Raw genomic sequence first — 27,378 nt, 5'->3', positions numbered from 1 at the left:
GTCCAATGACGGTATCCAATGGTGGATGAAGGTTTACTGCATGTTCGGTCTTTCCAGTGCACAATGTTGATTTATATTAAACTTTACTCATATCTGACTCCAATTTTAGTATGAGGTGGTTTAGAATATTAATATATTTATCCTCGTTTTATCAGACTCCAATTATAAAACATTGAGAAGGTTATTTTGTTTCCATTCACATTATTTTAGATTATGATTGAATATTCTTTTGATTTGTTATTATACCTTATTCTCATTTACTCAGATTCCTATAGCATCCCGAGTCTTGCACCGGCCGGGTATACAATCTCTTAATACAAGCTTGTCAGTCTTGGTCATTAAACAGAGGCGATTAACCACTCTCCTAAAAAGGCAGAACACTACTTACTCAATTTAGGAGATTTTTTATGTGGCCCCTATAGATCTGTTATCTACTAATTCAAGACAAAGTATTTTAATAATAATCGCACAGGATTATACGTTTGTAGATGAAGGCCTAAATATCCACATTTAAAGTAGTTTCATCAATATTTTGTTGTTCTAAATAGTTGGCCTTTTACAGTCCAAGTATACTTGAATAAATGCCAATTTGTTAGTCGGATCTCTACCAACATTGTATAGCGTGCCACGCTGCTCCGTCTAACATGTTTTAGTCCGTTACTAACCTGTACAGTGGCTTGTAGCGCTATGGACAACAACATTTATCAGTGATAATAACACGAGGTTTGAATAATTCAAAACATAATTTATTAGTCAGGTAAATGTATTATGCCAAATTCAATCAGTCAATTCATAAACGATCAATACAAAACATCAAATTATCAAAGACAAATCCAAGATGAAAAAGATGCATTCCTGACTTCAAAAATATACATAACATGGAGCAAGCCATGTTATGGGCTGATCTGGTTAGGCAGAATCGCGCTGGACCTTTCTCAGACCTTACCTTAAATAATCCAAGAATTCCCTCAAGGAAGGGGGCGTGTGTATAACAAAAGAGCTTTCACACTTGGAAAAGTCACACCCTTCACAGTGGTTCAAAACATGCCTGAAGTTATATATTTATTGTTTTGATTATGTCTATTTCTGAGAGAATGAGACCATTGTACCAGTCGCACTGAGACATTTCAAATGATATCAAACATGATAGTTAAAGTCAGTTTGGTTAATCTAGAACATTCAAACATTGAAATGACCATATGTGTGAGATGGGGTGGATGAAACTGAGTTTCAGCAGACTCAGATGCAAATGCAGCAGGAACTGGTTTTTCCCGCATTCCCCCTTGCTGGGTTGTGAAGTCACCAGTCTCTGTTTTCAGCTCATGTTTTGAATTGTCAAAGATATCAAAATATTTGCAATATTTCAACTCTTACAGGGGAAATTTTTTAACACTTCGGAAGTCAATGATTAGCAACACTACTAAATGAGGGATTTTTTAATTTTTATGTGAACTATCACTTTAAAGAAAACCTTCATTTCTGATTCCCCTTTTGCCCTTGAGCTTTTGAACCTTTTCCCAATTTCAAGCAAGAAACCCTCCAAAACCTCCAATCCTCAACCCCATCTAAACTCTCAAAGGAGCAAAAACCGCATTACCCCATCCTAAGCTGAACCTAAGCCTTCGCCTATATCTGTGAAATCGTTCAGTCTGACACAAATGCTGTTTCATGACCAACAAAAGATGTTGATCTGGGAAAGCGTCCAAAATCTCAATAAACATGAAGGGGATTTTCAGGGATGATCGCAAACATAACTAAGCGCTCTAAACGTGGGCTGTTTACTATACATCAAATTGCCACATTGGATGCTGAACTCCAGACAGCTAATAGAGCAGTTCAATACGACGCGCTGGGATGATAAAAATAAGACAGCAAGTTGAGCAAACACTCATGCTTCTTTTTCCCAATAGACGCAGCTCTCAGCCCACCATCCTCCCACACCACACTCATTCTCACCACAGGAAAAGAGGATTGCTGGCCTCCGACTGGCTGGAAACGGTCACCATGGCAATACTATGACAACGCCTTATAGTCCATCTTATTAGCGATGCTCTGGCCACAGCCGAACATGAGACTCTTATAGCAGAACGTGGCTCCATCATGCAAATCTGACCACTTTATATAATAGCTATTAAAGATACATTGATGCGAGATATACGAGTCGCCGTTTCTGTGTGCCTGTGGCTTTGATTTGTCAGCTCAGAGACGTGTCTGTTAGTCTGACTGAAAATTAACGGTGCGCTTTGCTTTGTTTCTGTCAGATATAATGATGCCTTTTCTTTCACCTCGTGGAGAAAACAAGCTGGAGTAAAAAAGGAAATTGTTATGTTAAAATGTGACAGGTTGCGTTGTATTATGAAAGGCTTCTGCAAAAATGTTCATTTACTCAGTGTTTTTGTCATATTTCGCAGTATAAAACAAGAGTTACTGCTTTTGAAGTGAGCTGACTCACAATTTAGAGTTGAAGGTGACGTTACGTACTGTATGTGAAATGTTAATTGTTTTTCTAGTATTTTACAAGTGGAGAGTTTTTAAACACATGTTTAAAGGGCCATGAAACCCCCCTGTCTTAGTAGGGTGTTTTTACACCTCTAGTTTAAAAAAAGACAGGAAAGTGGGTGGGTCCAGCTTTGTCAAGGAGGGAGTGTCGAGTGGCGAAAGAGGGAAGGGTTTGCATGAAAAGGGGAGTTTCAGTACGACCACGCAAGTGTCTTTTATTAAATTTTCTGATGTTAAAATAGGATTCAAATCCCTAGTGATTCTAAGGCCAGAACACGATGTAGCAGTACGGTTTTCCCCGCCCACCAATTTTGACTGACAGGCCAGCCAGGTCTCACGAGGAAAAGTAAGTATTTTACATTTGGTCAGTTTAGTGGCTAATTCGTACGAATTCGTATGAATTGAGTCATATGAAGTGAAGTTTATTTATGAAACAATTTCAAGAGGATCACGTGCTTATGATTGTTCACAGCTGTTCTAACTTTAGCTAATGAATGATTATCCTATCAGACGATCCTTAACTCACTATAAATAACCAGACTTTTCTTATCTCAATATCTTTGTCTTGAAGAATTAGCCATTAAATCAAAAAGTTACGAATTGACGTGAGATTGCATTGGACATGTGCATATTAGCGCGTCTCAGTATTAATGTGTATAATCATGTCAACATGACAGGATTTGCAATGAAACTCAGATTAAAAGATCTGTTCAAAACTCTCTGTGATCAAACTGTACTTAAAGAAGCATCAAGTGCTACATTTTGTATTTTTTAAAAGGCATTTTGAACGTTTTCAGCTACGTAATTTATAATCATTGGAATCACCACCGCTGCATAGTGTACACAACAATATGTTTATGCAACTACAAAAGTCTCGAAAATATTTTTTATCACAATAAAGTTTATCATTACCTGCTTGTAATCTTTTGATTTTATTTAATCTGTCAGTTTTTTTATGATTGTTGTCCATGTTTGTTGCCGTTACCATGCGTCTATATTTGAAATAACGAACTTCTTGAGATGATGATATTAACGTGCATGATTATTAAAGTGCTTCCGACATCTGATCCTTTCAGAAACGGACAAACTTGAGAGTGAAGTGCTAAAAAACAAATGAGCAAATGATTCTTTCAGCAACCTAGCAGATGAACAAACTGCCATGTTTAACTATCATCATCACCTTTTGGACTATTATGAACTGGGAATGATATACTTTCTAACAAGAAAATTAACGGTGTGCTTTGCTTTGTTTCTGTCAGATATAATGATGCCTTTTCTTTCACCACGTGGAGAAAACAAGCTGGAGTAAAAAAGGAAAGCACTGTTATGTGAAAATGTGACAGGTTGTGTTGTATTGTGAAAGGATTCTGCAAAAATGTTCATTTACTCAGTGTTTTTGTCATATTTCGCAGTATAAAACAAGAGTTACTGCTTTTGAAGTGAGCTGACTCACAATTTAGAGTTGAAGGTGACGTTACGAACTGTATGTGAAATGTTAATTGTTTTTCTAGTATTTTAAAAGTGGAGAGTTTTTAAACACATGTTTAAAGAACATGAAACCCCCCTGTCTTAGTAGGGTGTTTTTACACCTCTAGTTTAAAAAAAGACAGGAAAGTGGGTGGGTCCAGCTTTGTCAAGGAGGGAGTGACGAGTGGCGAAAGAGGGAAGGGTTTGCATGAAAAGGGGAGTTTCAGTACGACCACGCAAGTGTCTTCTATTAAATTTTCTGATGTTAAAATAGGATTCAAATCCCTAGTGATTCTGAGGCCAGAACACGATTTAGCAGTACGGTTTTCCCCGCCCACCAATTTTGACTGACAGGCCAGCCCGGTCTCACGAGGAAACGTAAGTATTTTTCATTTGGTCAGTTTAGTGGCTAATTCGTACGAATTCGTATGAATTGAGTCATATGAAGTGAAGTTTATTTATGAAACAATTTCAAGAGGATCACGTGCTTATGATTGTTCACAGCTGTACAAGTGGAGAGTTTTTAAACACATTTCTAAGAATATGTTAATAACTGATTCGCAATAACTAATTATTTTGTAATTTCCATGATGACAGTACATATTTTAGTTGTTTTGCAAGATACTAGTATTCAGCTTAAAGTACATTATGAAGGCTCATTAAGTTTAAAGGTTAAGTAGGCTAATACTGTAGTATTGACTTAACAAGGTCTTTTTCTTCCATCCAAACTGAAACAAATAAGATTTTCTCCTGAAGAAGAAAAAGCATCTACACTACCTGACAAAAGTTAAAAAAAATATATATATGTTTAACTTTATATATATATATATATATATATATATATATATATATATATATATATATATATATATATATATATATATATATATACTATTTTCCCAAGTGTATATATCTACTGTAAGAAAATATCAGCATTTGGTACATATTTCAGTATTATCTTTGCTTGAACTGACCTAATCTAATCCTCTTTATATGAAATGAACCTGCTCCTAAGCAGGCTTGAGCTACCAGAACTGTTACTATGACAACAAGTCTCAGATGAGTTATGGAGAACCAAAAGATCCTGGATCGTGTCAAATCGTCAACATCCAAATCCAGCTAACTGAGCAATTTACGTTCAAAGAACAGACCCCAGGTTGGGGGAGAAGCGTTGGGCCAACGACCCACCTTGTAAAAATGAGATGTTACGGAATATCAACATGGTGTGGCTAAATATCAACTTCGATATAAGTGTAGTTTATTTATAAACGAATTTCGAGAGGATCACGTGCTTATGATTGCTTGCGGCTGGTCCAGCATTATTCAATTTATGATTCACCAATCAGATAATTCCTGAGCCACTATAAATACTCTAAGTTCCATATAACAGCCATCTTCATTATGAAGAATCCCCCATTCCGCCCCTACCACACAGTGGAAATGGACCATTAGAAAAAATCTGTTAAAATGGAATGCTATTAGATTTAATGTTAAAAGTATGAATGTGGTGTGATGGAAATTTTTAACAAACATCATGATGAACAGCGTATTAGAATGCAGAGAGAAGGCGTTTAGTACTGGCCAAGGCCAAAGTCATACACATTGTTGCACTCGTATAGTCAGGACTTAGAAAACCATAACAAACCACCTTCCCCCACTAGAAATGTACCTTTCCTAGAGTTTGGCACAAATGTGAGAGTACTGTATATGCAGTGATTGGTATAAAACGGACTAAAGGAGCTGTTGACATGGAATTGAACCAGATTTTTGATTAAAAAAAAAAAAAAAAAAAAACAACACAAAATCTGAAAAAATAGTTATGTGTAACAACAATGGAATAACACAAGGAGGAAGTACTGAAAATTTGTTTTGCTGATGGTAGCTTATGGTCATGCGTTGCTCAGCTGTGACTTTTCAAAGACTTCAGCAGTGTAAAAACTTGATGGTTCTTCGGGTCTCGTCTATTAAATTTGATCTTTATTTTGTATTTTCTATTGGATTCAAGTCAGGTGATTGCCTGGGCCATTCTACAGCTTGATTTTCTTTCTCGAAATGCATTTGAGAGTTTCCTTGGCTGTGTTTTAGATCATTGTCTTCCACAAATGTCCACCCTGGTTTCATTTTCAGCATCCTGCTCATGTAGATGTTGGACTGAAGCAGCTGATATTCATTTACAGTGATGAAGGGGGGTTGCTGGAGAACTACTGAGAGATTTCAGCTGCTGTCTGGGCCTTCACTTTTCTACACCTCCCTTTCTTCCTGTGTTCAATACATTTTCCTGTGCCATTTTTATTTTGAATAAATCCCCTAGAACATGCATTCATGTGTTTAAGAACATCAGATTTAATTCACACACTCAATTTTATTCAGTTTAATAGGAGTGGTATAGTATACTTTATGTGTGCACTTCTTTTTCACAAAGACCGTGTGCTGTATCTCGATTTTTGGGGAAATCTGTTTGAGGAACTAACCAAAATTGAACTCATTTTTCACTATTAACTTCCCTTTCAGTTTACAATTTGAGACCGACTTTGATCAATCCTGTGAACATGCTAGGAAATTAATCAGAAACATGTACAAATCAGTCAAACTGTTTCTCTAAAACGATATGACCCTTTGAATATTCCTTTGAAACTGTGACAAGGCCACACGCTGAGTTTGCTCATTTCACCCAATAGCAAGATCTGACCTTCTAGCAAAGCAAGGGAGGAGGTGAACCGAGTTGTGTTGGAGGCAGACACAAAAACATCATTGAGCGGGAGGCCAAAAAAGAGATGGCCAGGAATAAGCAGAAGAGGTTGTGAAGGGAACCAGAGATAAAGACTAAATTCGGGAAGAGAGAGTATAAATGTGTCAAGTTGCAGTGCTTCTCGTAGCTTTCTCCAGAGAAACTTTTCTGCAGTGTGTCCATTTTAAATGAAAATTTTAGCTGTCACAGACACAGTACTATATTCAGTCAAATGCTTATAAAACAACCCATGACCTTAAACAAACTGAAAAAATGTCAATAAGAATCTCAATTATCGAATTTAATAATAAGTAAACAGAACATTTTAGATATACATAGTGGCGCAATGGGTAGCACAATCACCTCACAGCAAGAAGGTCGCTGGTTTGAGCCCCGGCTGGGTCAGTTGGCGTTTCTGTGCGGAGTTTGCATGTTCTCCCCATGTTTACGTGACTTTTCGTCCGGGTGCTCCGGTTTCCCCCACAAGTCCAAAAGCATGCACTATAGGTGAATTGGGTACGCTAAATTGTTCGAAGTGTATGTGTGTGAATGAGTGCGTATGGATGTTTCCCAGTGATGGCTGCAGCTGGAAGGGCATCCGCAGAGTAAACCATATTGTCACGATCAACAGCGATCTACAACCAGAGATCACTGGTAAATACACTCACATTCACATGAACTACAAATCCGCCCTGTTATGGACTACAACGCCCAGTCATGCAACACACACACACACACAACCGGTTCCTCATCCTGACTGATTACACTCTCACAGCTGAAGCTGCTCAAAGACTGATTCATGGACTATATAAGCAGCACAAACACACACAATGTTGCTGAGTCTTGTTTACTATTTTAGTGACATTACAACATGTTGGATCCTTGCCTCGTTTATTTGTTTAATCCTGTTTGCTGCCTACCTTTTTTACCATCTGCTTGTTATTTTGACTACGACTCTGGATTGCTCTTATACATCTGTTTGCTCCTGTATTGACCACTGCCTACCTGGCCTTGCCAAAAAACTTGCATTTGGATCCGCACCCTGTTGTCAGTGTCACATCCCCTGGTTATATTTGCTGGATAAGCTGGTGGTTTATTCCGCTGTGGCAACCCCAGATTAATAAGGGGACTAAGCTAAAAATAAAATGAATGAATAAATGAATGAATGAATGAATGAATGAATGAATGAATAAATGAATGAATCAAATTTTTTTGCTGCTTGTACAAACTACTTATTTAAAATGAGTGGAATTTACACAATTTTTTATTTTTATTTTTTTGGGGGGGGCGGGGCAACTTAATTGTTTTATGTTCAATCTACTTAAATTTGTGAAAACAATTAAGTTAACTTAATCAATTTGTGTTGGGACAACATGAATGAATTGTGAAGAACCCAGCATAATTTAACAGTGAACACTGTAAAAAAGTTGACTCAACTTAATATTGTGAGGCAACTTGCTGTACAGCCTTTTGAGTTGAGTCAACTTAAATCAAATCAAGTGCAGTACTTGGGTTAAAAGTTGAGTCAACTGAAAAAAAGCTGTGCAGCAAGTTGCCTTACAGTTTTAAGTTGAGTCAACTTTTTTTAACAGTGTAGAAATAAAACTTATACCTATAGAAAATAAGAACAAATATGAAATAGATCTTTAAATATGGAATTTAAATATTTTAAAGAGAATATTGCTATAGAAAGGAAAATTTATTAATTCATTCATTTTCATTTTGACTTAGTCACCTTATTAATCTGGGGTCACCACAGCAGAATGAACCACCAACTTATCCAGCATATGTTTTACACAGCGGATGCCCTTCCAGCTGCAACCCAACACTGGGAAACATCCATACACACTCATTCACACACACTACGGACAATTTAGCTTATTCAATCCCCCTATAGTGCATGTCTTTGGACTGTTAGAAACCCACGCGAACACAGGGAGAACATGCAGACTCCACACAGTCGCATAGCCCTTGCTATGGCTGAAGCTGACCTGCACCGCTCAAAAAATGTAACTACACGTCGTAACGATGCGTAGTGCAAGCTCTGTGAATGGTCGGCTTGGTAGTGTGAACAGTGTGGGTGGGAATGAGAGCCGCATGAATCCGTTGGAGCCAGTGTTGCCAACATAGTATATTTAGTGACTTTTCAGACCCCCTTAGCGACAAATATATATTTAAAAAGTGACTAGCGACAAATCTAGCGACTTTTTTGTTGTTACTGGAGATTTTTATAGACTCTCATGTGTCTGTACCGCTCCTAGTCTTCTCAGTAAGCTGCAGGTGATTAATCATAGGCTGTTAAACAAAAACTGCCGGACGTGATGATGTCAGTAATATACAAATTGACGTATGATGTAATCTAGCGACATTTAGTGACTTTTCGAACAGAGCTTAACGCCTTTTCATTTAAAATAGTTGGCAACACTACACTGAAAAAAATTATACAGAGATGACTCCTTGGATTTACTCAATTTTTTTTACGTAAGGTGGTTGTAAACAATTTATCTGTGTTGAATTTAAACAAACAAATTAAGTTGAACATTAATAAACTTAATTTGTTTGTTTAAATTCAACACAAATAAATTGTTTGCAACAGTTCTGCATGCAACACTTTTTTCAGTGTAGTTGGAGCGAGTGTTTAACACTCATTGGTTAACACTGTTGCCTCACAGCAAGAAAGTCGCTGGTTCGAGTCCCGGCTGAGCCAGTTTCTGTGCGTTTCAGGCATTTCTGTGTGGAGTTTGCATGTTCTCCTTGTGTTGGCATGGGTTCCAGCTCCAGCTTCCCCTGGCAAAGACATGCTGTAAAGGTGAACTTGAACTAAATTGGCTGTAGTGTATGTTTCTCAGTACTGGGTTGCGGCAGGAACTACTGCATAAAACATATGCTGAAATAGTTGGCGGTTCATTACGCTGTGGCGACCCCTGAAAAACAAGGGACTAAGCCGAAGGAAAATTAATAAATGATATATAAACATAGTTAACCTGCAGCTTCATAGTATATACAGTAGGAGACGTCTACGAATGTACAGACAATCACACTTGCAGTAAACCGAACTGAAATGTAGAGAGATAGAGACTGAGAGATTGAGTGCAGCGGCTTCAGATCATTGGTTTTCTGGCAGGCCTTGATGTTGTTCAAGGTGAGAGATGAGGATGGCAGCAGACGGGACTATCAGCAGACATATCTGCCCGACGACCTTGCTTTTCCATCTGGCGAAAGCAAGCAAACAAAGCCAGAAGTTGAGAGCTGCGTTATATTATGCATGGTTGGCTTTATGAAAGCCTCCCAGGAGTTACAGCCTTCAGCTATTGATCACAGAGAGCATTTAAGCTAAGATAAAGACTTCACTGTTGCTGCTTCTCTATATTTGCTATGAGTTGTTTTTCTTCAAACGCAAGAAAAAAACAAACTTTTTTGGCTGTCTACTGCACCATCTGATCATACATCAGCATTCCAGCCAAATGTTTTGATGGTTCATGTTGCATAATTTAAAAAAGCAACGGTTTATTTATTTAGCGCATTATTTTGCTCAAAGTGACTTACAAATGAAACAACCGTTGCCCCTAAAACGAGTTTCCTGTCATCAATTCGACACTTTCATGTCCTTCCAAATCTGTTGTTTTTCTTTTGACCTTGGAAAGCAAAATATACACGTTGGCTGTTTTGCATTCATCAGGCTTTCTCGCACTAGCATTAATAAGCTGCTCTCGCTGATATATTTATACACTAAAAAAAGTTGGTAAAAATATTCAATTCAATTCAGCTTTATTTGTATAGCGCTTTTACAATGTAGATTGTGTCAAAGCAGCTTCACATAAATGGTCATAGTAACTGGAACAGTGTGGTTCAGGTTTTAGTGTTTAAGTTCAGTTCAGTTTAGCTCAGTTCAGTGTGATTTAATCATTACTGAGAGTTCAAACACTGAAGAGCAAATTCATCGATGCGTAGCTCTACCAATCCTGAACCATGCGAGGCAGTGGCGACAGCGGAGAGGGAAAAAAAACTTCACCTGATGGGAGTGAAAAAAAAAACCTTGAGGGAACCAGACTCAGTTGGGCACGACCATTTTAATTTCTCCGCTGGCCAAAAGTCTTGTGCAGAGCTTCAGTCGCCGTGGTTTAGGCAGGAAGACGGCCTCAGTGAAGACTCGTCTGTCCCTGGAACGTCGCTGGAATCAGACTCATGTTCTCCACTCCCCACGACCATCAGCAGCTCAGGATATGGCCTGGTCCCGGATATGGAATCCTTGGGATCATCACGTTGCTGGTCTTGGATCCAATCAGTGACTCCGCATAATCTGAGGACCTCGGGATGAGTATCCCCAGGTGAAAATAGAGAATAAAGAGAATAATTAGCGTAGCTGCTGGTCATAGTGTATATAAGCAAGATGCAGAAGCCTGTGTGGAACCCGCTAGGTGATGCATTGAGTGTATGCTTTACTAAACAGATAGGTCTTTAATCTAGTTTTGAACTGGGAGAGTGTGTCTGAGCCTCGGACGTTATCAGGAAGGCTATTCCAGAGTGTAGGAGCCATAAAGGAGAAGGCTCGACCTCCTTTACTTGATTTTGCTATTCTAGGTACTACCAGAAGCCCTGAATTTTGAGATCTTAAAGAGCGAGTTGGTTTGTAGCGAGACAGAAGGTTGGTTAGATAAACAATAAAAAAATAGGGTCCATTGCACAAACAACTTACAGTATTAATTAATAGTTAATTGTTAGTTCTTGTTAACTCGCAGTGCATAGACTGATTTTACTTGGCCGCCATTTTTAAAAGCATAATCGAGGCTGCGGTGGGAAGAAACCCTGATGTATCGCCTAAGTCATACAGGAATGTTGTGTACTTGGCTGTATATCTTATCAGCGAAGAGAAAGTGACACAAATTCATGATTTTAACGCCTTCCGAGTGACCCGAAGGTCCGTTCTGAGTAAATAGTGAAAATAAAAAGGAATATCAGAGCTCATTTTCAGCTAAGTTAAGGGAAATGGCACTAGTTAGTTATCTTTAACTTTTAACCTTGAAAAGTTTGAAAAAAGTGATTTTATTTACATCTTCAATAGTTTAAAGTGATAAATTGACTGGGTTGGTGTTGGTGCAAAAGTTGATCAAGGTTTCATAATGCAATTCAAAATCATAAATAAACCGGGTAAAAATAAAAACATGAATCACAAAAATACGGAAAACTGCCAATTTACTGATTTTTTTACAGAGCATGAAACAATATTTTGTATATGAGACTTTGTAAAACCTATAAATATGCTGGTGAAATTGCATTAAAAATACAACATATTCTACCTATTCAATATGCTTATTTCACGCAGCTGCCATTTTAAAACACGAAAGTGAGGCTGCAGTGGGAAGAAACCCCGAAGTATAGGATCAGCACTGTAAACATCGCAGTAACATACTGTAGACTACAAATTAGCTGTTGCCACGATTTCAAATGCAGATATGGTGTAAACATCACTTCAATATCCTTCAGTTAAGTTTAATTTAAACAATTAAAAGCAGATTAGGCATCAAACAAAATCACAATCTCTTTAGGAGTAACATGCTTAAGTGTCCTCCTAGGCTTTAGCTCATGGCACCAGGTAAACACCATGATGACGCTTGCCTGCTTCAGTCTATGTAACCCGGTGAGCGATAAAATGATGCAGTCCTCTGTAGCACACCCTCGTCTGTAGCAGTGTTGTCCTGGTAAAAACGTCCATTTCCTGCGAACATTTAAGCACCGCTGAGTGCGTTCTTAAACAGCGCTGATTTGCCATAGTGTTCACCAGTGCTCAACAGAAATGACTGTGATTGGCTGTGAAGGTCATTAGTAAGCCCACATGAAATCTCCATGCGCAGAATTCCGCAGATTTTCAGCCCATCATTGATTCTGTTTATTTACTTGTGTAAATATGTGTAAATTTAGATAAATTTAGGTTTCATAATGCAATTCACATCTATAAATAAACAGAAAACACAAAATACGGAAATTGTTAATTAACAAATATATTTACAGTGTACCAAAAAATGCCACTTTATTTGACATTTAAACGTCAGAGGTCAAGGTCCTATAATGCTTTCTATAAATGTAAAACACCAGTGAATTTACAATCTTACATTGCATATATCTCAAGCTGTTATTCATTCATTCATTTTCTTTTCGGCTTAGTCCCTTTATTAATCAGGGGACTACAAATTGGCTGTTGCCACGATTTCAAATGCAGATATGGTGTAAACATCACTTCAATATCCTTCAGTTCAGTTTAGTTTAAACAATTAAAAGCAGATTAGGCATCAAACAAAATCACAATCTCTTTAGGAGTGACATGCTTAAGTGTCCTCCTAGGCTTTAGCTCATGGCACCAGGTAAACACCATGATGACGCTTGCCTGCTTCAGTCTATGTAACCCGGTGAGCGATAAAATGATGCAGTCCTCTGTAGCACACCCTCGTCTGTAGCAGTGTTGTCCTGGTAAAAACGTCCATTTCCTGCGAACATTCAAGCACCGCTGAGCGCGTTCTTAAACAGCGCTGATTTGCCATAGTGTTCACCAGTGCTCAACAGAAATGACTGTGATTGGCTGTGAAGGTCATTAGTAAGCCCACATGAAATCTGCATGCGCAGAATTCCGCAGATTTTCAGCCCATCATTGATTCTGTTTATTTACTTGTGTAAATATGTGTAAATTTAGATAAATTTAGGTTTCATAATGCAATTCACATCTATAAATAAACAGAAAACACAAAATACGGAAATTGTTAATTAACAAATATATTTACAGTGTACCAAAAAATGCCACATTATTTGACATTTAAACGTCAGAGGTCAAGGTCCTATAATGCTTTCTATAAATGTAAAACACCAGTGAATTTACAATCTTACAGGGCATATATCTCAAGCTGTTATTCATTCATTCATTTTCTTTTCGGCTTAGTCCCTTTATTAATCTGGGGTCGCCACAGCGGAATGAACCACCAACTTATCCAACATATGTTTTAGGCAGCGGATGCCCTTCAAGCTGCAACCCATCACTGGGAAACAAACATACACACTCATTCACAAACATACACTTCAGACAATTTAGTGTACCCAGTTCACCTATAGCACGTCTTTGGACTTGTGGGAGAAACCGGAGCACAAAGTTATAATTAAGGGACATTTTTAGACATTTTTCATTCAGAGTTTATTTAGTCTCAATCTTATTTTCACTTACATTTTCACTCACAACATATAATTCATAAAAAATTAGACATATTGCTATATAAAAAAAAATAAAATAAAAAAAACAGGTTATGTCAAACAACATTATAGCCGTATTATTACCGCAGTATGCTGTGTCAAATGTTGTACAGAGAATGCAAAACACTGATTATTACAGACTGGGCTTGGTATCCTTATTTTAAATAAACAAATACTTCGCAATCATCCTAAAAGTACATTTTATATCAGTGTACTATGAATGTAACCTTGATGTACTGCTGAACATTTTATCGTGTTCTCTTTCTTGAAATTTTGTCAGCTTTGAATTCACACACTTTTGTCATAAAATGTTTGACCTTAACTGTGCTGTAACTATGATTTTAAATGCTTCCACACTGTTTTTGTTAAATCCCACAAAAACCTGTTGCTTTTAAAGCGATTAGTTGACTTTACTTAAAATAAGTGAGTAAACCTGTTTTTTAAAGTGATTAGTAGACCTTTCTTAAAATAAGTAGGTTAGCCTGTTGCTTTTAAATTGATTAGTTGACGTTACTTAAAATAGTGAGTAAACCTGTTGTTTTTAAAGCGATTAGTTGACTTTACTTAAAATAAGTGAGTTAACCTGTTTTTAAAGCGATTAGTTGACTTTACTTAAAATTAGGGAGTAAACCTGTTTTTAAAGTGATTAGTTGACCTTTCTTAAAATAAGTAGGTTAGCCTGTTGCTTTTAAATAGATTAGTTGACTTTACTTAAAATAGTGAGTAAACCTGTTGTTTTTAAAGCGATTAGTTGACTTTACTTAAAATTAGTGAGTTAACCTGTTTTTTAAAGTGATTAGTTGACCTTTCTTAAAATAGGTTAGCATGTTGCTTTTAAATCGATTAGTTGACTTTACTTAAAATAGTGAGTAAACCTGTTGTTTTTAAAGCGATTAATTGACTTTACTTAAAATAGTGAGTAAACCTGTTGCTTTTAAAGCGATTAGTTGACTTTACTTAAAATTAGTGAGTAAACCTGTTGCTTTCAAACGATTAGTTGACTTTACTTAAAATAAGTGAGTAAACCTGTTTTTTAAATTGATTAGTTGACCTTTCTTAAAATAAGTGAGTAAACCTGTTGCTTTTAAAACGATTAGTTGACTTTAAGTAAAGGTGAGTAAAGACGTACAGCATTTTAATTTTTTTTTTTTTTGTTAACAAATATACCTAAAAAATGCTGTTTATTTTTAATTTTTATTTTTTTTTACAAAATTTGGATGTTAAAATGTGGAGAAAAACAACCCTTCGGCTAAAAATTTTATAATAAAAAATAGTTTGTCCAAATTTTACTCAAATTTGGCTTTAAACAACCCAGAATTATTATATTTCATCTAGACTACTATGCACTGTGGTGTGCTAACAACACAACACTGCAGAATGCTAATGTTTGAAGTGTTCAAATCTAACTCATAGCGTATTCATTTATACCTGACGTTTTCAAAAAGAGGTAAGATGTAAAGGTAGGATCCAGACAATGCTGAATGTCGGCTTGTGGATACACTTGAGAAATCTGGATACACTTTATCTTTGTCTTGTCTATAAGCCAATCAGTGTAATCTACCTTCTGATATCGGGCCAGCAATTTACTGCAGTTCTCTTCTCATTTAAACGATGCAGGGTTTGGGTGTTATCCAAGATGCAGAAATATGTTGCCTTCATTCCTGGACAAAAGAGAGAGAAAGAGAGCGGCTGAAATGTGTTACATAACCCCAGCCAGGCTTAAGTCATGTAAAACATATGTTTTCAATCAGAGCTGAGATGTTTGTTTCTTCACGTGGGAAACCATCGATCAGGTTCTCATAACAACCTCAGGGGCCGTGCTGCGATTCAGTTTCAAACGCTATGCGTTCATTGATTTTGTTGTAACGTCCAGCAGACTTTAACACTTGTTTTTTTTTTCTGTGATGTTTAAACAACTGTCCTTCAATCTTAGCTAATATGCTATCTAAGACACATTGTAGCTGCATCTCTGTAAAAAAAAAAATATTACGGTAAAGAAATTTCAGCTATGGTTTATTGTTAATAAAAAAAGTTACATTTTTCCGGTAAACTACCGTATTTTATTAATTTGTAGCATTAACGTGGGTGCCGCTAAGAACCCACAACTTTTCGAAGCCCCCAGAGTTACTATTAGAGGGCCAAATCCAACCCTCATCCCAAACCCCTCCTACCCTCACCCCGAACTCTTCTCTTTCATTTGCAAGACCCACCAACCTGATCTCACGAGGAAACATAAGTATTTTAAGTTTTGTCAGTTTAGTGGCTAATTGGTACGAATTTGTACGAGTTCAGTTGTACGAAAATGTACGATTTTAAAAAGGAGGCGTGGCATCCAACCACACCCCTAACCCCAACCGTCATTTGTTGAAGAGCAAATCGTACTAAATGGTAGGAATTAGATTGTACGAATTCATACGAATTAGCCACTAAATCAAAAAGTTACGAATTACCGTGAGATTGCGTTGGACCCACCCATCCTGTTTTCTTTTTTGTCCACGAACCAACACCCCTTTTATCCACGACAACACCCCCCACCACCCGCAAGATACATAATAATATTACCTTTCTAAGTAACGAGTAAAGTAACGCATTACTTTTATAAATTAAGTAATAATATTTGAGCATCCACTGGTAGTTCAGCGGTATGGGTTGCGTATAGGGAGGATCAGTTCTTTAATATTTATTTGCAACCCTTCAGAGAAAGACTGAAAATATGGGAGGAATACGGGAAAATACCTTCACTTGATGATAGCGGGATAGAACTGTAAAATACGGGAGAATCCCAGGAAAAAGAGGAGTAATGCTACTCTGTAGGTCTATTTGAGACATTTATAAATATTCCTAGCAAATCTAATAATCGCCGGAGACATACTCGTTACATAAACGCACTAAATCGCACCCAGCAGCGTTTATTTGAGAGCGCACAAGAAGATCTGCGCGCTCTTGAAGCGGCTTATATTTGAGGGGGCGTGCAAGAAGTTTTGTGCACGAGCAGAGGAAATCCACGCAAGCACAGAGATTCGCATGCTCGTAGGCTATTACATAAATGCCATTCCGATTTCTAATACTGCGCTCACAACATTTGTCACTGAAATAATAAAGCAACAGGTAGTTGGTAGATCCGTGTAAAAAAAATAAAAAAATATATAAAAAAGCTGGAAAAAGTCCTAGAGGAAACACTGAATCGGCATACTCCACGTCTTCATTTGATATCTGTTTAGTTTGATTATGACTTTAGTCAGATTGAGGTCATCAAAAATCGCTGTTTACATGGTCGACTTTTAATCATTGACTTTTAAAGTGTTGTCGTAATCGTATTAAAATCTGATTATTGGTATCTATGTTAGCGTACTCACTGTTTTTTTATGTTAGAATTTTGGGAGCCTGCTTAAAAAATCAAATATGGAATCCTATAAACAACTCAACCTTAAACATTTGCTTTCTTTCTATGACAGTATAAAAAATGCAGTATGTTTCACATATACAGACCTATGTGGTTTAAAACAAAGAAACAACATTATATTAATTCATTCATTTTCTTGTCGGCTTAGTCCCTTTATTAATACGGGGTCACCACAGCCGAATGAACCGCCAACTTATCCAGCAAGTTTTTACGCAGTGGATGCCCTTCCGGCCGCAACCCATCTCTGGGAAACATCCACACACACATTCACACACACACTCATACACTACGGACAATTTAGCCTACCCAATTCACCTGTACCGCATGTCTTTGGACTGTAGGGGAAACCAGAGCACCCGGAGGAAACTCACACGAAGGCAGGGAGAACATGCAAACTCCACACAGAAACGCCAACTGAGCCGAGGTTCGAACCAGCGACCCAGCGACCTTCTTGCTGTGAGGCGACAGCAATACCTACTGCACCACTGCCTCGCCCTATTATATTAATTTGATTAACTTAAAAAAATAATAATAATACATAGAAAACTGTAGCAATTATCCATTAACAAATAAACTCATCTAAGAAATCTGTAATGTAACACCAAGATGTTTTAATCTCAACAGTGTCATCTGTCATCTCCAGAAGCATATTGAGGGAAAATATATATACTTTTAAGATCATTTATGAATTCATTTTCTTTTCGGCTTAGTCCCTTTAGTTATCAGAGGGTGCCACAGAGGAATGAACCTCCAATTTATCCAGAATATGTTTTACACAGTGAATGCCCTTCAAGCTGCAACCCATCACTGGGAAACACCCATACACTCTCATTCACGCATACACTATGGACAATTTACCTTACCCAATTCACCTATAGCACGTCTTTGGACTTGTGGGGGAAACCAGAGCACCTGGAGGAAACCCACACAAACACGGGGAGAACATGCAAACTCCACACAGAAATGCCAACCGGCCCAGTCGCAGCTCGAACCAGGGACCTTCTTACTGTGATGCAACAGCGATACCCACTGTGCCTATTCCTGAGATTTTGCTCCATATTGACAAGATAGCATCACACAGGATGTCGGCTGCACATCCATGATGCCAATCTTCCGTTCCACCACATCCCACATGTGCTCAATTGGATTGAGATCTGGTGACTGTGGAGGCCATTTAAGTACAGTGAACTCATTGTCATGTCCAAGAATCCAGTCTGAGATGGTTCGAGCTTTATGACATGGCGCGTTATCCTGCTGGAAGTAGCCATCAGAAGATGGGTACGCTGTGGGCATAAAGGGATGGACATGGTCAGCAACAATACTCAGGTAGGCTGTGGCGTTGACACGATGCTCAATTGGTACTAACGGGCCCAAAGTGTGTCAAGCAAATATCCCCCTGCTGCTGTAGACCATCCGCTTCAAGGTTGGATGTGGTGTGCGTTCAGAGATGCTCTTAAGCAGACCTCAGTTGTAATGAGTGGTTGTTTGAGTTACTGTTGCCTTTCTATCAGCTGGAACCAGTCTGGCCATTCTCCTCTAACCTATGGCATCAACAAGGCATGTGCGCCCACAGAACTGCCACTCACTGGATATTTTCTCTTTTTCAGACCATCCTCTGTAAACCCTAGAGATGGCTGTGCATGAAAATCACAGTAGATCAGCAGTTTCTGAAATACTCAGACCAGCCCGTCTGGCACCAACAACCATGCTACATTCAAAGTCACATAAATCACATTTCTCCCCCATTCTGATGCTCATTTTAAACGGCAGCAGATTGTCTTGACTATGTCTACATGCCTACATGCATTGAGTTGCTGCCATGTGATTGGCTGATGAGAAATTCACGTTGTGCAGGTGTACCTAATAAAGTGGCCGAAGAGTGTATATCGTCATGTAAATAGCATTAAGCTTTGATGTTTCTTTATGTTTGAGTTTTGGGATCCTGCTTTTCATAACCCCCCCAAAATCCCCCCACCCCCTCTGAAAATTTGGAAATCTTTAAACACCTCAATCATTAATGATTTCTGTTTTTGTAACAATATATAAAATAGAGTATGTTTCACATATACAGACCTACATGACATACAAAGAAACAATGTTATATGAATATGATTTAATAAAACATATATATTACCTAGAAAACAGTTCCTCAATCGGTGAACATTTTTTTTACTGTAGCAGTAGCTATATAAAATACAATATATAACATAAAATTAAAGTTTCAAATAAAGAAACCTATGAATTTGAATATCTTAAAAAAAAAGTTATGTCTAAAACTGTAGTAGTTAATGCTCCATCAACAAAAACAGCCTATTGTCCAAGAAATCAATGTAAAGTCAAGATGTTTTAATCTCAACAGAGCCATATGTCAACTCCAGAAGCACATTGAAGTAAAAATTATGCTTTTTAAGATCACATGAAATGTAAATGAGCGCTCATCCCACTTGATGCTTTTGACAGAGTCAGCAAACCTCTCCATACAGATGCGGCAGCAGCTCGAGAGGCCGAATCACGGCGCGCGCATGAGGGAGAAAGGGGAGGGGATAGAGAGAGAAAGAGAGAGCGAGAGAGAGCGAGAGCTGATCTCTATCTATCTCCCACAGACATCTTTCTATGTTATAACACACAGAGCAGAGGACGTGCTGGTCGTTGGCGTAGGCACAGCAGCCCATCATGCGCGCCGTCTTCTGAAAACGCTCAGCGGTAGGCAAACGCATCGCCCTGCCAGTCTCATATCAATAATTGCAGCTCGAGAAAAAAAAAAAACTGCATCGGCGAATGGACCGGAGGATGGTGTTTAACTCTTGACTGCTCATGTTTGTTTCAGGCGCGAGGGATGGCTTAGTCGCGTGCGGAGCGCCGATGCTGCACGATGAGTGTAGCGCTGCAAGATTTACGAAATAACGTGAGTCGCACTGATGCTTTTTATTACACCAGAAACATCTGCTAGACATCTCGCTGGCTGACAGAACCTGCTTTGAATCCATTCCTAGCACGTAAAAGGGCAATTTCTGCACATTTGGAGATGTTCGTGCGTTTGTTTATGTTTTGTTTCTGTATAATGTTTACTCTTCTGTTGCGCAATGACTGACGTGTGACGGGAAAAACTCACGACTGAGCAGTGTTGTGTCGCGTTTTTATTTAACACCTCTTTACATTATTTACAGCTGGAATTCAGCATCTTTTATAGCAAAACAAAGAGTTTATATCGAGGTGAAAGACAAACTGTTTAACGTTACCGCGCGTGGGTTCCCAGAAACCATCAAGCAGTTGACACGAACACGACAAACCGAACTCGTTGGTTTTTCTGGAATAGCGCAGATTCCTTTCTGTTAAATTTACAACCCGTGACGAACTGGTTTTTTATTATTCGTTTCTCTTTGTTCGAGGCTTGCTGGTTTGTTTACAGGGAGTGGCTACGAGAGAGCGTCTTGAGTTGCACAACGCTTTATAGACTGGCGTACGTTACCCATGGCAACTGGAGCGCCGGGGGGTCGCGCGAGGATAGTTTGTACTGTAACAGGTATACAGTGAACAACATAAATGAGCGCTCCTCATTTAGAAAATGAACATTTTTATCCATTTCTCAGTGAATATAGGGGATCTGTTTTGGTGCATTTGAATGAAACAGATTTGTTAAACAGATATGTATATTAAAATAATATTTTAGTTACTGATCATCTTTAAAAATGGAAATATAATACAATCTTAATTCATGCGAAATATTGGAGAAAATGCTAACTACAGAGTTTTAACAATTTTATAATTATTTTGCTCTTTCTAAAAAAAATAATAATAATAATATTTTTCTCTGACATACAGGTGTCAAATCCAGTTCCTGAAGGGCCGCAGCTCTGCACAGTTTAGCTTTAACCCTAATTAAACACACCTGATCAAACTAATTAAGTCCTTTAGGCTTGTTTGAGCCTATAGGTAAGTGTGTTGAAGCGGTTGGAACTAAACTGTGCTGCAGCCCTCCAGGAATTGCATTTGACACCTGTGCATATAAATTCGAGTGTACTTGTTTTTGGACCGTTATCGTAAGTTATTTTGTTAGATAAGCTCCAGATCTGGCTTCAGTACTGACTAATCTAGTGTATATGCACAGATATCATATTGTAAAGCTTCCTATAGAAATTAATAATCTAATTGAGAGTTTTGTGAGTGGTGTTCTCATACATGTTGAGCACTATGTCATATGTGTCATATTCTCACCAGCTCCTCTTTAGAAGTGCCTTGTCAACCTCAATGTTTTACATCTTTCAATAATAATCACATCCAAACTCGTTTCAGTAACATTTATTAATTAGTTGGGAGGCAAACCAGGCTAGAAAATCCTGAGTAGATCACAGTTCTGCTTGTTAAATGTCATGTAACCTGTGACGTGCTATGTGTGAAACCCCACACGAAAATCTAAATGTTTATATTTGTAATATATTTTAACCTTGGTGACCACCAGTGTTGGGTATTTGTTCAGATGTGTGATTTATTACTAGTTTCATCATTACAATTGTATATAAAAGACTTTTTTTCCCAATTACTTTGTCTGAAAAGTCAGTAATTTAACTGACTAAATACTTAAAACTCCACGTAAATCTCCTCGCATAGGAATGAAACTTTTAATTCTTTAAATTTGAGTCAAACTGGGCCTTTATTAATTGTATATCTATCAAAAAACAAACAAATTGTTTCAAATGAATTAATACCTCTCATATTTTGACAGTTTACTAAAGCATTTTATTGTTTCTTAAGCACCATGTGCAATTGTCAGACAAATAGTAGCTTATTTTTAGAAAAGAATTATGCAAAAAATCTGATTAAAATATTGAATATATACATGGTGCTCAGCATGTGACCACACCTTATTTTGAAAAATAATATTTTGATCCATTTCTCAGTGAATATAGGCAATGTATTTTGGTGCATTTAAACAAAACAGATTTATTAAACAGATATATTTATTAAAATAATATTTTAGTCAGCAAACATATTTAGAAATTGAAATTAAATTCAAGCTAAATATTGCCAAAAAACCCTAAAAAAAAATTACAACCTACAAAATTTCAGCTATATATTTCATTATATTTCATTTTTGTTTTGTTTGTTTTTTTTTGTTTTTTTTTTGCTTCTCTTGAATTCTTGAATTTTCCTCTTTTTAAATTTGTATTACATTTTTTTTTTCTCTAACATGAATTTGAGTGTACTTGCTTTTGGACCATTATCAACAAAAACTAGTACAATTTACTAAAGCATTTTATTGTTTCTTAAGCATCATGTGCAATTGGCAGAAAAAAATAGTAGTTTTAGTTAAAAAGTATGCAAAACATCTGATGCAAAAAAAAAAAAAAAAAAAAAAAAAAAAATATATATATATATATATATATATATATATATATATATATATATATATATATATAGTGCTGAGCATAATTGAGTACACTAAATTTTGAAAATTAATATTTTGATCCATTTCTTAGTGAATATAGGCAGTGCATTTTGGTGCATTTAAACAAAACAGATTTATTAAACAGATATTTTTATTCAAATAATATTTTAGTCACCCAACATATTGATAAATTGAAAGTAAATTAAATTCTTAAACTGTTTATATGTATTTGTATATTTTAATCTTGGTGACCACCAGTTTTGGGAAACACTGAAATTACTTGATACATGTGATTAAATACTAGTTACATCAATACAATTGTATATAAATGACTGTATTCTAAATACTTTGTCTGAAAAGTAACTTAATAAAAACTAAAAATCCACGTAAATCTCTACACATGGAAATTCAACTTTTAATTCTTTAAATTTGAGTCAAACTGGGCCTAAATTATATATCTATCAAAAAAACAAAATGTTTCTAATCCTTCAATACATACCATATTTTGACAATTTTCTACAGTATTTTTAGTTTGACTTTGCTTTGTTTTTTTAAGCATCGTGCAATTACAGTATCAGACAAATAGTAGCTTATTTTTTTATTTTTATGTACTGTATATAGTATATACAGTATGCAGTTGAAGTCTGAATTATTAGAACCCCTGAATTATTCACCATCCTGTTTATTTTTTTCCTCAATTTCTGTTTAACAGAGAGAAGATTTGTTCAACACATTTCTAAACATAATAGTTTTATTAACGTATTTCTTTCGACTGATTTTATATCTTATATATTTTAAAATGACTAGATATTTTTCAAGACACTCCTATACAGCTTAAAGTGACATTTAAAGGCTTAACTAGGTTAATTAGGTTAACTAGGCAAGTTAGGGTAATTATAAGTATATCAATACTTGTCCCTGCATCATTTTATTTTATTCAACATCACTTAATTTGTAAACTAATTAGATTGGTTCTCTTTGCCAAAAATGTATTTCTTTGGTTGTTACTAATATCTGGTTAAGATTTCAAGTCAACGCACCTCAACCTTTTCTGAGAAAATGGTGGTGTTCAATACTTATTTCCCCTACTTTAGATAGACAGTCAGACAGACCGACAGACAGACAGATAGACAGACCGGCCGACAGACAGTCAGATAGATAGACAGATAGATAGACAGACAGACCGACAGACAGACAGACACACATGCAGTGTTTTAATTGTAGGGAAAAATACTATAATGTTGTTTACATTATATTAAGGGAGTGGGCGGAGCTAGATTTCTTTTTGAATCCTAAAAGAGTCAGTTTTAACGAGTTATAAAACATTATTTGTGTAGTATTTTGAGCTGAAACTTCACAAACACTCTTTAGGGACATCAGGGACTTATTATACAACTTGTAAAAAGGGGCATAATAGGTCCACTTTAAGGGCCCTATCATACACCCGGCGCAATGTGGCGCAAGGCACGGCACAATTGTTGCTTGCTAGTTTCAGCTCTGTGCAAGAGTCGTTTTGACGTTTTCCGACAAACTGTTTAAATAGCAAATGCAATTGCGCTCATATGCGCGCCAATAGGCGTTCTGGTCTAAAAAGGAAGGCGTTCTGAGGCGCGTTGCTATTTTGAGAAACTAATAGATTTTTCAATAGACCAAAACAAACCCTGTCTATTGTCCAGCGCAGAGCAAGTTAGTTGTGTGCCTCGCTTACACACTGCTTAATACACACAAGATGTAGAGCAATACGCAAAAATCTTTACAAATGAAAAATAATAAAAATATTAGGGATATATAAGGATATAATAAGGATATATATAGGATGTAAATATAAAGGATTAAAATATTACAAAAACATATTAATTTCTAGCCTACATAAATTTAAAAACCACTGCCTTCATGCCTTTTTCATCTCGGGAGGCTTACTCATAACAATTTGCTTTTGTATAATGTTATTATTATTAGCAGTATTATTTATTATATCCATATTTATATTAGTTTTATTAAAAACAAGCTTAGATTTGCCCACCTGTCAGGTTTTAGACCATATTGGGCACAGCATGTGTATTTGGATATAACTTTTTGACCACACTTCATTATTATTGTTCATTTATTCGTTTGCTGGAAATTAGAACTGAATTTAGAAATAGTTTTGAAAAAAATCTTTGCGCTTAACAAACAAAATTAATTATTTATAGGCTAACTGATGTCTGTGTGTATAAGGTTTTCTCGTATAACGAGAGCGAAAGTGAAAGTAGATAATGAGGAGGCTTTATCTCTCATTCTCGTGCTGTAGATGCTCTGTTTAACAGTTTTCTTGCTAGTGAAATGCTCAGTTATTCTACTTACTCTTACTTTACGTCATGTAAATAGCAAATGCGCTTATGGCGCAACACATTGGCTCTTAAAGGGAATGAGAGATGAGACTCTGATTGGTTTATTCTCAAAACACACCTATAATTCATTAAGAAAATAAGCTCAACCGTTTTATATCATGCGCCATGGCGCAAAGTGGATTTTCCCATCCTTATATTAGCAAAAGTGGATTCTGACACGTCCTGAAAGCGTTTGCGCCCTGCGCTTTGCACTTTGCACATGGACCGTCAAAATAGAGCCCAAAAAGTCTAAACATCTACAAGTATGCTCCCTTCGGTATTTCAGTTCCTGTATATGGTTCAGCCCTCTTATTATTTAAATTTTCAAGAGTTTTTTTTTTTTTTGCTGTATTGTCTGGCAGGCAGAAATGAAGGTATAATCACAGCACATTTCTCCTCGACAGCCCACGCAGTTTCTCTCAGGTCTGCAGCAGCACCGTAGCAATGTGAAGCTCAACACTCAGGACAAGGGTTTTCGAAAGCAGCCCTGCCTTAGCAATCAGCGCTAATAAGCAGAGCTTCATTTCTGTAAACCTAATATATCCAGAGTGGCTGCGAACGCACACTGCTTCACTCATTTGGGAAGAGTGCTCAGAGGTCACGATGGAGCCGCTCTAATTAGCCCTGGTCCAATATGCTGTAAATCAATTACTGCGTGCAGAGCGAGGGCCATTTCCACAACTTTGTTATCTGCATGGGCAAGATCATTTGCAGACTGACGCATATATGTCGTACACTGCGTTCCAGGCCGGTGTACTCGTGTCAAACGTTCACCATAAAAAGTGATGAATGACTGCACGGTTCCTCTGAAGAGTCCTGATTGTGTGCATTGTATATAGCCTTGTTATGTTAGCATTGTGTTTTTGCTGGCATTTTGACAAATACTGTCGCTTTTGTTCCTCTTTTGACAAATGCGTAAATGTAAGTGGATTTGTCTGCCAAATGCATACATGGACATTTCGCCCATTACAATGTAATCCTATGGCAGTGTTCATAACTTTAATTTAGTAGCTACACTGTAAAGATGTGATTTGCTGAATGCCTGCTCAATTGAAAGTCACTTTGGACAAAAGCATCTACAAATTGACGAAATTACTTAAAAATAAACTGCCTGCCTAATTTATTTAGTAGAATTTGTCAACCTACATTAATCAAACTGACTAATATATATATATATATATATATATATATATATATATATATATATATATATATATATATATATGGTAACACTTTACAATAAGGTTCATTAGTTAATGCATTAACTAACATGAACTAATCATGAACAACACATGTACAGCATTTATTAATCATATTTGAACATTTACTAATGCATTATTAACATCCAAGTCCATGTAAATAGATAAATGTATTGTTCATTGTTTGTGCATGTTAGTAAATGCATTAATTAACATTAACTAATGAACCTTATTGTAAAGTGTGACTATATATATATATATATATATATATATATATATATATATATATATATATATATATATATATATATATATATATATATATATATATATATATATATATACATACATATATATAAATATATATATATATATATATATATATATATATACACATACATATATATATATATATATATATATATATATATATATATATATATATATATATATATATATATATATATATATATATGTATATATGTATGTATGTATATATATATATATATATATATATATATATATATATATATATATATATATATATATATATATATATATATATATATGTATGTATATATATATATATATATATATATATATATATATATATATATATATATATATACATATATATAAATATATATATATATATATATATATATATATATACACATACATATATATATATATATATATATATATATATATATATATATATATATATATATATATATATATATATATATATATATATATACATACATACATATATACATATATATATATATATATATATATATATATATATATATATATATATACATACATATATATATATATATATATATATATATATATATATATATATATATATATATATATATATATATATATATATATATATACATACATACATATATACATATATATATATATATATATATATATATATATATATATATATATATATATATATATATATATATATATATATCCATGATACCGTGATATTTTTATCCAAGGTTATCATACCGTCAGATTTTTATACTGGCCCATGCCTAATTATGTGACATGCTTGTATGCTGCAAGCA

The 27,378-nt window shown here is 35.9% G+C and overlaps 1 protein-coding gene and 1 long non-coding RNA gene across 5 annotated transcripts in view; one reads left to right on the top strand and one right to left on the bottom strand.

Annotated features, from left to right (window-relative positions):
• Positions 1 to 10,445: 10,445 nt before the first annotated feature.
• LOC103908795 (uncharacterized) lies at positions 10,446 to 20,750 on the bottom strand. 3 transcript variants are annotated; one of them, XR_012391268.1, is made up of 3 exons: positions 20,570 to 20,750; positions 15,489 to 15,588; positions 10,446 to 12,410 (listed from the first exon to the last, which is right to left on the bottom strand). It is a non-coding gene; the product is annotated as an uncharacterized lncRNA (long non-coding RNA). The 3 variants fall into 3 exon arrangements; XR_012391269.1 differs by having other exon boundaries at positions 11,874 to 13,410; XR_658278.4 differs by having other exon boundaries at positions 11,874 to 13,176.
• The window catches only part of ece2b (endothelin converting enzyme 2b), a 151,286-nt gene continuing 143,812 nt past the window's right edge, over positions 19,905 to 27,378 (top strand). The window contains 2 exon segments of one of the 2 annotated variants that reach the window (NM_001302239.1): positions 19,905 to 20,033; positions 20,158 to 20,235. In NM_001302239.1, the coding sequence (NP_001289168.1) occupies positions 20,203 to 20,235 (33 nt within the window). In that variant the 5' untranslated portion in view covers positions 19,905 to 20,033; positions 20,158 to 20,202. 2 annotated transcript variants of the gene reach the window in all.

This window comes from Danio rerio, chromosome 15, assembly GCF_049306965.1.
Source record: "Danio rerio strain Tuebingen ecotype United States chromosome 15, GRCz12tu, whole genome shotgun sequence".
In the NCBI taxonomy this organism is placed as follows: domain Eukaryota; kingdom Metazoa; phylum Chordata; class Actinopteri; order Cypriniformes; family Danionidae; genus Danio; species Danio rerio.
The sequence above is the reverse complement of the archived record's forward strand: the minus strand, read 5'-3'. Positions and strand labels throughout refer to the sequence as shown.